The sequence below is a fragment of the Theobroma cacao genome, chromosome 6 (genome assembly GCF_053813885.1).
Source record: "Theobroma cacao isolate CCN51 chromosome 6, ASM5381388v1, whole genome shotgun sequence".
Taxonomy (NCBI): domain Eukaryota; kingdom Viridiplantae; phylum Streptophyta; class Magnoliopsida; order Malvales; family Malvaceae; genus Theobroma; species Theobroma cacao.
The window spans coordinates 535385-549917 of NC_142644.1; the positions used below are offsets into that span (position 1 = coordinate 535385).

Sequence of the window (14533 nt, forward strand, 5' to 3'; positions counted from 1 at the left end):
TATTATCGGGACTGATAATTCGCACCACACTGAGGAACATTAAGTCAATTTGGGTGCAATTGAGGTATAGAAATTGAAAAAAATTAATTTGAGATGAAATTGGACGCGTTAGTAATTTAATCGGGTAATAGGCCGAATTAGGTCAGCACCGCATTTAAGCGGTAGTCGGATAAGTTGCATGTCATATCATGCATATATACCGAGCCTAAATTGATTTTATAATGGTCAAGCATTGATGTGATGAATTATGTATTGTACATTGTGGATAGGTGGTGAGCAAATTACACTGGTAAAAGTACCAAAATTGTGCTTGAAGACTGGGATTAGGAGTACATCGACTCCTAGAACTGTGAGTGGACAATTTATCGTCTTAAATATCTAGAGTAATTATACTTGTTTGATGCTTTTATTGAATGGTGAGTTTAAATTATAAAATATTATGTTTTCCAATTAAAATGTTTTTTTTTTTTTAAATGAGATTTATACTGGTTTTGAAAACTAATATTGTTTTGGAAAAATTGAGTATATGGAGACTGTGTTGAAATTTATGATTTTATATGTTATTGAAATTGTGGCTTATGACACTATGGTAGCATGATGGCTAAAATTTTGAGGTTGGCATGAAATACATGAACAGTTTTGGATTGGTCTTGGTAGACTGGATTACATTTTATTCGCCATAGTATGCTACTGGAATTTTTATGGGTCTGGTGGTATATTAAACAGTCACTGCAGTGGTGGGGGTTTCCGTGGACTGCCTATGAGAGGGGCACGGTAACTCAATTATATATTTACCTCCGGGGGGAGATGTTGGGTGAAGTATCTCCTGAGGTATGATTTGAGTGCACCTCACGTTCGGGCCACCACGTGAGAGTGAGACTCAGCCAACGCCAAGGAACGGCTGTGTGTTAGATGTGAAAACATGTTTATGGGTATGGGTCATTGAACAGCCTTGGCGGTCTCAGTGGGATACCTTGACGAAGGTACCCGCGAGAATGATATTGGCAGGGGCCAAGTTTAAGAAATTCATAAGTCGGGGAAATTTTGATGAAAAGAAATTATTTGGTATAGATTGAAACGAATTTCGTGTTATGAACATTATTGAGATATAACGTTTTTATATTGTCTCCATCTACTCGGCTTTAGATGCTTTTGATGGTAATCGTTTACTCACTGGGATTATTTAATCTCACCCCTCTTCCTATCCATTTTTCAGGCTCAGGACAGTTTGTTGATAGTTGATTAAGACGAGAATTAATCTCGGAGTTGCATCATAGGAAGTAAGGGTTCGTAGCCCTACATCTTCTTAGTCAGTTGGGGACCCACGTGTCACTGTAAAAGTAATTTTATTCTTCAGTTATTTGATTTAAAGTATGTATGAATATATTTAGCTTTTACACCATGTTTTTGACGAGTTTTGGTATTTTCGAAGAAAAATGATGAAAATGCCCCTGTGAGCCAGAAAGTAATATTTTATTGTTTTGATTTGGAAATGACTTCTGATTTTTTTTTGAAATGTGAGATTTAATAACTGTCACTCACTGGGGAGATGCAGAAGTTGATGCTAAGCCTTGCGGGGTTTCGATCGGCATTCGGGGTAATGAGTGCCTATCGGGACGTCGCGGCGGTTGTCACGGGCTCGATGGGAGTTCCGGGTCGTGACAATTAAGTTGGTATCAGAGCATGGTTTAAAGATCAAAGATTTTGATTTTAAAGCTTTGGATTTCAAAGTTTTTGATTTTAAAGTTGTTTTAAGAAATCCACACTGACACTGCGTGGCCCAAGTTAAGTTAAGTTAAGTGAGTCAAGTTAAGTTAGGTTATATCGAGTTAGTTGCATATAGAATTTAAAGTCATCTAAGTCTATTCCATTTCTTATTGTAGAGTACCATGCCTCCTCGACGTGGGCGTCCACCTCTCTATAGGTCAGTAGGGAGGGGAAGAGGCCGTGCTAGACTTAGTCAGCCAGATCCCGTGGAAAGGGAGTCTGCTGCACCTACTTTTCGAGCAGCACCTGCTGTTGAGCCTACTGAGATTCCTCCACCTCCTCCACCACCTACTGCTACTCCTGGTGTTCATGCCATGTCTCTTGAGGCAGTCCAGGCATTAGCAGCTTTTCTTAATGTCATTATGGGCCAAGCTCAAGCTGGTCGAGTCCCTCATACTGTTCCCCGAGCAGTATCTCCAGTGCCACCACCACCACCTCTTGTTCCACCACCAGTGCCAGATGTCTCCATTTTCAAAAAGCTTAAGGAAGCTAGGCAGCTGGGTTGCACTTCTTTTGTTGGTGATTTGGATGCAACCGCAGCTAAAGATTGGATTACTCAGGTAACGGAGACATTTGTGGATATGAAATTGGATGATGATATGAAGTTAATGGTGGCCACAAGATTACTAGAGAAGAGGGCTCGTACATGGTGGAGCTCGGTAAAATCACGTTCCATTACTTCGTTGACTTGGATAGACTTCCTACAAGAATTCGACGGTCAATACTACACCTACTTTCATCAAAAAGAGAAGAAGAGAGAATTCCTAAGTTTACAACAAGGGAATTTAACCATAGAAGAGTACGAGGCTCGTTTTAACGAGCCGATGTCATATGTGCCAGACCTGGTGAAGTCTGAGCAAGATCAAGCTAGTTATTTTGAAGAAGGGCTCCGTAACGAGATCAGAGAGAGGATGACTGTGACAGGCCGGGAGCCTCATAAAGAAGTTGTACAGATGGCTTTAAGGGCCGAAAAACTCACGAATGAAAATCGAAGAATGCGAGCTGAGTTTGCAAAGAGGAGAAACCCGAATGTATCCTCTAGTCAACTGCCCAAAAGAGGTAAGGACACATCTGCTTCTGAGAGTACTGTTTCTGTTCCGGTGATATCTCCTCGACCCCCACTTTCACAGTTACAGCAGAGACCTCCGAGATTTAGTAGGTCTGGGATGAGTAGTACTTTCGAGAAGAGTTTTGGAGGTTTAAATAAATGCGAAAAATGTGGGAGATATCATGTTGGGGAGTGTTGGGGCATAAGATGCTTTCATTGTGACCAGCCGGGCCACATTAGGAGTGACTGCCCACAGTTAGGACGGGCTACGGTAGTTGCTCCATCCCCATTAACTCATACGGATATGCAGATGAGAGATTCCTCTGGAGTACACCCGAGGCAGGAGGTAGCTGTACGATCTGAAATGGGTAGCAACACCCCAGCACAACGACCTTTGAGGCCATTGACTCGTTCTTCAACAAGAGTTTTCGCTGTAACGGAAGATGAAGCACGAGTCCGATCTGGAGAAAGTGAGTGAAAAGTTAGACGAAGGTGTAAAATAGTGATAGGGGATGTAAATACCAAGTGATGGACGTGTAAATAAAGGTTTCAAGAATAATATAGTAAATGAGTTCATATGGAATATGGTTGTAAGAATTTCTTACTATATTGTGGAAATTAGAACTCAAAAATACTTGAGGTATACAAAGTTCAAATGAACTTAAATCTTAAGCAATAAATTGATGTCGAAATACAAGAAGGATACAAAGCAATATAGAGGCACGAAAGATGATTAAGGATAAAGGGATGACTCTGAGGAATTATGATACTGCATCGTATGCGATGATTAAATCAAGATAGATCTTGGATGCATAAATGGGATTATAAAGCATATACACATATGTGAGGTTGATATTGTGATTAACTAAAATAAAGAATGATTTTTAGTGAATTAAGATTCCCTATAAAGGAGATAACAGGAGAAGTTGAGCATCGAATAAAAGATAATACCCCGCCTTTTCTTGGAGTTAATAAGTGAAATTTTGAGGACAAAATTTTATTTTAAGGGGGGTAGTGTTGTCAAACCCTGCTTTGTAAAATAATTATAATGTCATTCACATGCTCGATAGAATGTTTGTATATTTAGGAAGTTCGAGAAATCGTTAAAAGACGATATTGCCCCTAATGGTATCATTGAGTCGATTAAGCCTCGAACTAGTTCAAATAGGAATTTTAAGGTGAAATTAAGAGTTTCACAGTTCAGGGATGACTCAAAATGGTAATTCAGAGTTCGAGGATCAATTCGGAGTCAAACCAGAATTTTCACTATCTATGGGCAAAATCGTAATTTTACCACCCGAGGACGAAATTGAATTTTTCGAGAGAATTTAGATCAAATTTCATTAAATGGAGCATGATATGAGTATAAGGAGTGAAAATTATGCATTTTGGTAATTTTTCAATTTTTGGGGCAAAAATGTAATTTTTCACTTTACGGGGGTAAAAGTGTAATTTTTAAAAACTTGCTCCACCAAAACTTTGGAAAAGTCTAGAAATTTCATGGAAGACATGGATAAGTGAAGAGGATTGAGTGGTGGAAAAAGAAAGTCAAAAAGATGGCTAGAAAAAAATAAAATAATAAAATATTCAAAAAAAATAAATAAAATAATAATATTTTATTAAGCCTATTAAAAGGCTTGCAAATTCCAGAATTCTTCATTTGGAGGGTCAGCCAAAACCAGAAGGAGAGAGAGAGAAATAAGAACAAACCCTAGAGTGAGAAAATTCAAAGAAAAAGTGTGATTTTTCAAGAAATCAAGTGTTTAAAGGTATGATTTTTCAAGCTTAGCTTAAGATTTATCATTTTCATGCATTTCTCATCATTTTTCATGGTTGAATCATGTGATTTGAGGATGAATTCAATTCTGGAAAAATGGGTTAGGAGAGAGAAACTTGTTAGATTAATTTGATTTTAAGTTATGTTAGTGTTTTAAGTTAGTTTAGCATATTTAGGAACAAAACAACAAGAAAAGAATTTATTTTCCTCCATTACCATTATTGGCTGAATTTTCTAGGGGAATATTGGCTAATGATCTTGATGTTTACTTGAGCAATTATGGTGAATAATGATGAATTATGAGTCTAGAAAAATAATAGAAATTTTCGGAGCAAAAATATGAATTTTTACCCATTAGGGGTATTTTCGTAATTTATTATCGGGACTGATAATTCGCACCACACTGAGGAACATTAAGTCAATTTGGGTGCAATTGAGGTATAGAAATTGAAAAAAATTAATTTGAGATGAAATTGGACGCGTTAGTAATTTAATCGGGTAATAGGCCGAATTAGGTCAGCACCGCATTTAAGCGGTAGTCGGATAAGTTGCATGTCATATCATGCATATATACCGAGCCTAAATTGATTTTATAATGGTCAAGCATTGATGTGATGAATTATGTATTGTACATTGTGGATAGGTGGTGAGCAAATTACACTGGTAAAAGTACCAAAATTGTGCTTGAAGACTGGGATTAGGAGTACATCGACTCCTAGAACTGTGAGTGGACAATTTATCGTCTTAAATATCTAGAGTAATTATACTTGTTTGATGCTTTTATTGAATGGTGAGTTTAAATTATAAAATATTATGTTTTCCAATTAAAATGTTTTTTTTTTTTAAATGAGATTTATACTGGTTTTGAAAACTAATATTGTTTTGGGAAAATTGAGTATATGGAAACTGTGTTGAAATTTATGATTTTATATGTTATTGAAATTGTGGCTTATGACACTATGGTAGCATGATGGCTAAAATTTTGAGGTTGGCATGAAATACATGAACAATTTTGGATTGGTCTTGGTAGACTGGATTACATTTTATTCGCCATAGTATGCTACTGGAATTTTTATGGGTCTGGTGGTATATTAAACAGTCACTGCAGTGGTGGGGGTTTCCGTGGACTGCCTATGAGAGGGGCACGGTAACTCAATTATATATTTACCTCCGGGGGGAGATGTTGGGTGAAGTATCTCCTGAGGTATGATTTGAGTGCACCTCACGTTCGGGCCACCACGTGAGAGTGAGACTCAGCCAACGCCAAGGAACGGCTGTGTGTTAGATGTGAAAACATGTTTATGGGTATGGGTCATTGAACAGCCTTGGCGGTCTCAGTGGGATACCTTGACGAAGGTACCCGCGAGAATGATATTGGCAGGGGCCAAGTTTAAGAAATTCATAAGTCGGGGAAATTTTGATGAAAAGAAATTATTTGGTATAGATTGAAACGAATTTCGTGTTATGAACATTATTGAGATATAACGTTTTTATATTGTCTCCATCTACTCGGCTTTAGATGCTTTTGATGGTAATCGTTTACTCACTGGGATTATTTAATCTCACCCCTCTTCCTATCCATTTTTCAGGCTCAGGACAGTTTGTTGATAGTTGATTAAGACGAGAATTAATCTCGGAGTTGCATCATAGGAAGTAAGGGTTTGTAGCCCTACATCTTCTTAGTCAGTTGGGGACCCACGTGTCACTGTAAAAGTAATTTTATTCTTCAGTTATTTGATTTAAAGTATGTATGAATATATTTAGCTTTTACACCATGTTTTTGACGAGTTTTGGTATTTTCGAAGAAAAATGATGAAAATGCCCATGTGAGCCAGAAAGTAATATTTTATTGTTTTGATTTGGAAATGACTTCTGATTTTTTTTTGAAATGTGAGATTTAATAACTGTCACTCACTGGGGAGATGCAGAAGTTGATGCTAAGCCTTGCGGGGTTTCGATCGGCATTCGGGGTAATGAGTGCCTATCGGGACGTCGCGGCGGTTGTCACGGGCTCGATGGGAGTTCCGAGTCGTGACAAAAGTTTTCATTTGATGCTCATTTATGCTCTCAAATCAAAGTATGTATTTATAACTTTAATTTGCATTGTTATAATTGTCATTTACTATAGTTAAAATTTTGCATTTCATTTTTGTAAGATATATGTAAATGTGTTGATAACAAAGAGGAATTAAAGAGTGAAATTAAGAGTTTAAAGTATGAAATTGAAAAGTTGAAGGGATTGTTGAAGTGTGATGAAAATAATCAAAAGTTGAAAGAAAGAGAGAAGCAACTGGAGTATGAGAGTTTGAAGTGTGAAATTAAAAAGTTGAAGGGATTATTGGAGTATAATAAAAATAGTCAAAAGTTGAAAGAAAAAGAGGAGCAACAAGAGTAGTAGAGTTTGAAGTGTGAAATTGAAAAGTTGAAGGGATTATTAGAATATGATGAAAATAGTCAAAAGCTAAAAGAAAAAGAGAAACAACGGGTGAATGAGAGTTTGAAGTGTGAAATTGAAAAGTTGAAGGGATTGTTGGAGTATGATAAAAATAATCAAAAGTTGAAAGAAAAAGAGAAGTAACAAGAGTATGAGAGTTTGAAGAGTGAAATTGAAAAGTTGAAGGAATTATTGGAGTATGATAAAAATAATCAAAAGTTGAAAGAAAAAGAGAAGCAATGGGAGTATGAGGTTTTTGTTAGCTTAAAAAATGATATATCGACAATAAAGGCTGATATTGAAGCTATTCGATTTAAAGAGTTTTGTGTGCCCAAATTTGTTTGCACTACATCACATGGTGGTAATCCTACGAGAAATGAACATGCAAGAGAAGAACTTTTATGTACGGAAGATGGTTCAAATTATGGTCAATCCAATGCACCAACAGGCAATGAAAGAGGGTCTAATATTATTTTATCTTGTGATAACTTGGGAAACTATAATACTATCTAAGATTTTCCCAATGAATCACCTAAAGTGTTCCCAAAGGAATTGACTTTGTATCATCCGTCAATGGTAAATGATAAATGCTTTTTATCTCCATACTTTACTTTGAAGGAATATATGTCATCTCCAATCGCTCCTATGAAAGACAAATTACAGAGATACATAGTTAGGAAGGAAAATATAAATGAATGAATATAAATTACTAATTATGTATTTTGGTTGAATGATATGTATGAATTATTTGCTAACAAAGTGTTCTGCAAAGAATATTTGTTTTTAAATAGCTTATTCAAAATTCACTACAGTGTGCTAACAATTCTTATAGGCCTTAGAGAACGTTGAAATAGTTTTGATTTGTTCCAGTGAAGATGATAAAGAGTATCTACTAGATGCGGCATCCTTTGCTCCTATATTGGTGAATAAAGAACATTTGCCATATCAAATTCCTAATGTTAAGGAGAAAATGCATAAAAATATAATTAAGAAGTCTAGGTCAAAGGTATTGAGACAATAACATTTTTTCTATTTTGTTGAATTTTTTTGTATACTAATGCTATAATGAAATTTATATTATTATATAGGCTTGTCCATAGAGTCCAAGTGTTTTATCACGTTATAAACTACCTGATGATTTAAACGATATATGAAACTATGTGTGGAATAAACATTTAAACAGGTAGTTTTAATAGTTTTTGCATATTTTGTTTTTTTAATAAAAACTGTTGATTAATTATTTCTTAACGTAGTGAGGAGAAAATTGTTGATTTCATTGATATATATGCAATTAGGACTTAGATGATAACATTGGAACCAAGGAAGTGGCTTGATGATACAGTAAGTTGAATTGTTCATTATGGTTTAATTATATAAATATATGGGTATGTTTGCAGTTTTTCTCAATTCTTGACCCAAAAAAATGGTTGAAGGTAATTAATATGGTGGATTATGCGTGCATGCTAAATGCCAAGGAAGAATCAAACTCTTGGACAAAATGGTATATGCCATATTTTGTTTCGGTAAGATATCAATTTCATTAATATTTTTATCAAATATTATAATTTTTTCAATTAATTTGATTACGTAATTTAATGAATTATGTATGCTAGCAATATGTATGATGGTTTTTGTATTGCAATAGGATTGTATCCTACACAATCCAGCATCTGACTTTAAAGATTTAAACCAATTGGGTCTCCAGCCATACACCAGTTGTCACGACCCGAAACTCCCATCGGGCCAGCGACAACCGTCGCGAAGTCCTGATAGGCACTCATTACCCCGAATGCAGATCGGAACCCCGCAAGGCTTAACATAAGCTTTCGCATCTCCCCGGTGAGTAACAGTTATTAAATCTCGCATTTCAAGAAAACATAAATCGTTTCCAAATCAAAATAATAAAATATTATTTTCTGGCTCACATGGGCATTTTCGTCATTTTTCTTCGAAAATACCGAAACTTGCCAAAAACATGGTGTAAAAGCTACATATGTTCATACATACTTTAAATCAGATAACTGAAGTATAAAATTACTTTTATAGTGACACGTGGGCCCCCAACTGACCAAAAAGGTGTAGGGTTACGAACTCTTACTTTTTAGGATGTAACTCCGAGATTAATTCTCATCTTAATCAACTATCAACAAACTGTCCTGAGCCTGAAAAATGGATAGGAAGAGGGGTGAGATTACATAATCCCAGTGAGTAAACAATTACCATCAAAAGCATCTAAAGCCGAGTAGATGGAGACAATATAAAAACATTTATCTCAATAATGTTCATAATGCAAAATTCGTTTCAATCTATACCAAACAATTTCTTTTTATCAAAATTTTTCGGCTTATGAATTTCTTAAACTTGGCCTCTGCCAAAATCATTCTCGTCGGTACCTTCGTCAAGGTATCCCACTGAGACCGCCAAGGCTGTTAAATATCCTATACCCATAAACATGTTTTCGCATCTGACACACACAACCGTTCCTTGGTGTTGGCCGAGTCTCACTCTCACATGGTCGTCCGAACGTGAGGTGCACTCAAATCTTACCTCAGGATATACTTTATCCAACATCTTCCCTCGGAGGTAAATATATAATTGGGTTATCGTGCCCCTCTCATAGGTAGTCCATGGAAACCCCCACCACTGCAGTGACCATTTAATATACCACCAAATCCATAAAATTTTCAATAGCATAATATGACGAATAAAATTTAATCCAATCTACCGAGACCAATCCAAAACTGTTCATATATTTCATGCCAACCTCAAAAATTTAGCCATCATGCTACTATAGTGTCATAAGCCACAATTTCAATAACATATAAAATCATAAATTTCAACACAGTCTCCATATACTCAATTTTCCCAAAACAATATTTAATTTCAAAATCAGTATAAATCTCATTTTTATTAAAAAAATATTTTAATTGAAAAATATAATATTTTATAATTTAAACTCACCATTCAATAAAAGCATCAAACAAGTATAATTACTCTAGATATTTAAGATGATAAATTGTCCACTCACAGTATTAGGAGTAGAAATACTCCTATTTTCAGTCCGCGAGTGCAGTCCTTTACCCATATCCAATGGCTCACCACCTAGCCATAATTCATGGCACATATTCTAATTAAATTGTGTCTAACAGTCATAAGCTATTTCAGGCTCGATATATATATGCATGATATGAAATGAAAAATGCACGGGTAGCCATCTAGACCCGGTATTGGCCTAAGTTGATTTTTCATCCGATAAATTGGCCAATGCGTCCAATTTCACTCCAACTTGCTCCATTTCTTTTTCAATCCCTCAACTCACCAAACACAACTGATTAACACACAATTAGGTAAAATTTATCTTCATTTTTCTTCTTGGAACTTTCGACCAACTATGGTACACTAACTCCGTGATTTTTTGTACTTAATTTTCTCTCCATAATTCATTAATTCCTACACCAAAAACTATTATTTCTTAATCAAATCACCTAGAATAACATCCCATTCTTCCTCATTATTCACTTAGAGAATTCGGCTATTGATGGGTACCAAACCTTTGGTGGTTTTCTTCACTTGTTTTCATGCTACACATCATTAATCACCTAAAAACACTAACATACCTAAAAATCAAACCAATCCAAGATCATTCTCTCTCCATACCCATTTTGACCACCCATGAATTCACCATGAAAGCATGCTTTTCAACCATGGAAATTAAGGGAAAATGCATAGGGAAAATAGTTCATAAACTTAAATCAAGAAATTTTACATTTTTCCACTTGATTTCCTTGAAAATCCACACTTTTCTCTTGAATTTCTTTCCACCTAGGGTTTGTTCTTCTTTTTCCTCTCTTTGTTCTTGCTATGGCCGGCCATAATGAAGAGAAAATGGTGGTGTGGGCTGATTTTTATAGTTAAATAATATAATAATTTAAACTTGCCACATGGCATTCCATGATTGGTTCATTTTTTAAATTCTTGTCTTTTAAGCTTCAAATCTCCACCACACATTATTCAAGGGTCAAAAATGATGATGGGTGAAGACCTTGTGCTGGAAAAATGTTCTAGGGGTGCAAAATTACTGTTTTGCCTCCGGGATAGCAAAATTATCATTTCGCCCCTATACTCCAAATTATACCAGAATTAAAATTTTTCGCTTCTAAACCTCAAATCATGCTCCAATAAGTCAAATGAGGCCAAAAAAATCTTTTCTAAAATTTTCATTTTGTCCTCAGGTGACAAATGACCATTTTTCCCCTGAATAGTAAAAATTTCGGTTTGACTCTAAATTGATCTTCGAACTCCGAATTACCATTTTGAGTCATCCCTAGACCGTGAAACTCTTAATTTCACCTTAAAGTTCCTATTTGAACTAGTTCGAGGCTTAATCGACTTAAAGGTACCATTAGGGGCAATATCATCTTTTAACGATTTCTCGAACTTCCTAAATATGCAAACATTCTATTGAGCATGTAAATGACGTTGTAATTATTTTATAGAACAGGGTTTGACACGAGTTCCATACAAAATTGTGAAATGGCAATATAAATTTGTTCAACATTTATTTTTATGTTTTGTAATGGCCTAGTCAATACAGGTTTTTATAATATTGCACTTGGATTTCATTATACTGGCTAATATTATTGATCAAAATGTGGATACATACACTATGGAAATTGTGGATAGGCATGGGGTGGTGTTGATAGATGTTTTCGATGATTTGTTCATGTTGTTTTATTTTGTGTAGACTTTAATATTGATTTATTGATTGTGTGTGGATAGGGGGTATAGGTTTTTTATATCTAAGTTTCATGGTTGTAAAGCTGAGATTTAGGTAAGTTTTTGTTTGTTTACATATTGTATTGGAGAGGTATACCTTGATGGCTTTTGTGGGCATATGAGCCAATAAATCAGAGGTGCTTCTTTTGTAATGTGAAGGGAATTTCTTTATTCCCTCTTATTTAATGGAAGCAATATTATAATTTAAAAAAATGAATTGTAAATACATAAGTTTATTGTAGTATAATGATAAATATTTAATAAAAATTGTTTTAATTCATGTAATTGTTTTTTAATTATTTTGAATTTTATATTATGTATTTTTCAGATCTTTGTGCTGATGAATGATAGTAATATGCATTGGTATTTATATGTATTATACTTAAAAGAGAAGGTTATTAAAGTGTTTAACTCTTTACCATTATCCAGTGATGAAACCAGAAGATTGAATGCGATAAAAAAAATGATAAACAATCAATTCAACACAATGTCTTAATTTATATGATTAAATTATATAAATTGTATGATTTTTTCATATACATATATTTGAAAGTTATGCAGGTTGTATATTTTGAAAAGCTTTTCGAAGGAACTTTATTTGCTAGTAAAGAAACCTGTTGGGAAATTGTTGTCCCCAATGATGTTTCACGACAGTCAAACAGGTAAATGCATAATAAAATATTTGATTTTATTAAATTATGAAAATAATTTATTAAAACATATATCTTAATTTGATCCTCAAATTTTATAATTTTTGCAGCTATGATTGTGGCATGTATGTATGCAAGTTTATGCAAACTGTGCACCTAAATACCTACCATGAAGTGTTAAATCCCTTACGTTTCATTTCATATTCAATAATTTTTTTAATATTATTTGCTTTTGCAGTGTGTATAGGAATTAGATCGGTCTCCTTTGTTGGCTTATCTTGTCAAGCACCCTAATAACAAAAATCGTTCAGTTGTGATAAATGCTATTCATAATGGTTTGCATAATATGAACATCGATTATGATGCAACCAGAAAATATGAAAGAAGATAAAAAAAATGACTTTAAGCTGATGTTTTATTTATTAATGTATGAATCATTCTTCAATAATAAATTCTTTTTCATTATTTTACTTTATTGTTGTATTAATAGTTCGATAAAGTTTTAATGTTATTAAAAGAGGTTATTAGCACATGCATCTTTTATAATATTATTAAATCGAAGTTGTTTTATTATTTTTCAATTTTGAGGTAGATGTCACTTGGCACAATTATCTTTTATAAAGTTACAAGTGGTATTTCTTTCATTGATGAAAGAAAATCACTAAAGCGTTAATTTCAGTCCATTATATATATATATACAAAATTTGACCAAACGTAAAGCGGTGTTTCTTTTGTTGGGGAGGCCTCCAAATTGCACTGAGTTCACTGCCAAAGGCAGTGTTGATTAACTGGACAGCGCTGCAGCGCTGGGAGTGTGGCGCTGCAGCGCTAATGCTACTGCCTTGTTGATATGGTGCTGGACAACGCTGTAGCGCTGTGAGTATGGCACTGCAACGCTAGAGGTTCTGTTTGGTAAAAGGGGGACAGCGCTGCAGCTTTGGGAGTGTGGCGTTGCAGCGCTGATGCTACTGCCTCGTAGAAATGCTACTGGACAGCGCTATAAGTGTGGTGAAGGGGGGATAGCGCTGCAGCGCTGGGAGCCAGTGAATTAAGTAGCTAGCTGACGAGTTAAGATCAACACTATGATGGTCAATATTGAAAGTAAAGACAAAAGAAACTTTTCATCCAATTCAAGGCACGAAAAAATGACTTAAACTTTTTAAAGTTTTTCCCCTTAAGTCTAACTTTATAAACCACGCATGTTGAAACTTGTTAAAGCTTATGCCTTTTTAATCTTTTACAAACCATTAACAGTTGCCACCCCGCACGGTTTTGCAAAAGCTCTAGGGGCATTTTTCTTGTGCAAAGTTGTGTGCTTCATTACTTTAGTTGGTGCCTGTCTGTTTTTTTTTTTTTGTTTCCTTTTTAAAGTTCTTAGGACAATTTTCTTTTTTGGAAACATATCTGTTCAATAATAGCAACTCATTCGTTTCACTTAAATTTCATAAAATTATACAAAAAACGAGAACATCAATTGCTAAAACAAATTAAAGGCCGAAACAAGATGAACAGAACAAAGCAAAAGAGGCTAAAACAATAAGGCTAATCAACAAAATAGAATGAGCTCATTTAGACTATCCAAGTTGATGCCACAGCTTCTTTAAAGGATCCTGCTAGCAGAGTAATATTTCACTGTCTTCAAACAACAGATTTTAGCCCTTATCACAACCTGTCATCCACAAATATACAATTATGCACAATATCCTTAAACCTTGACTCCATGCAAACATAAGATTCCATTCCTATCCATCAAAGTTCCAATGGTGGCATGCAGCTTCAAAAGACATTGGGAGATACACAATGCATTTGAAGTAGCCAAAAAGGTTGCATTTTTAGCTCAATTGTTACAAGAGTTTAGTATAAAAAAAATGAGAAATCATTTTTCACACAAGAAAACGAAGTTTCAAATTATTTCAGCTTAGATTTGGAACAGTTCCTAAGAGGCTTTGCAATGGGTCGTGTGGGTGCAGTTCTCATAACTTTCTTCACGTCATACTTGATAGATGTCAAGACACAAATTAATGCAATCAACATTATGGGATACACATACACAGCTTTTGTAGGATCAGATTTTGCTGGTT

At 34.9% G+C, this 14533-nt stretch overlaps 1 protein-coding gene across 1 annotated transcript; it reads left to right on the top strand.

Annotated features, from left to right (window-relative positions):
• The first annotated feature begins 1257 nt into the window (after positions 1 to 1257).
• On the top strand, positions 1258 to 13504 carry LOC148761945 (uncharacterized). The gene is made up of 4 exons (XM_088807289.1): positions 1258 to 1286; positions 1884 to 2964; positions 3091 to 3248; positions 13325 to 13504. Exons 2-4 carry the CDS (start codon positions 1890 to 1892, stop codon positions 13502 to 13504), a joined length of 1413 nt encoding a protein of 470 aa, XP_088663415.1. The 5' UTR covers positions 1258 to 1286; positions 1884 to 1889.
• The last annotated feature ends 1029 nt before the right edge of the window (positions 13505 to 14533 follow it).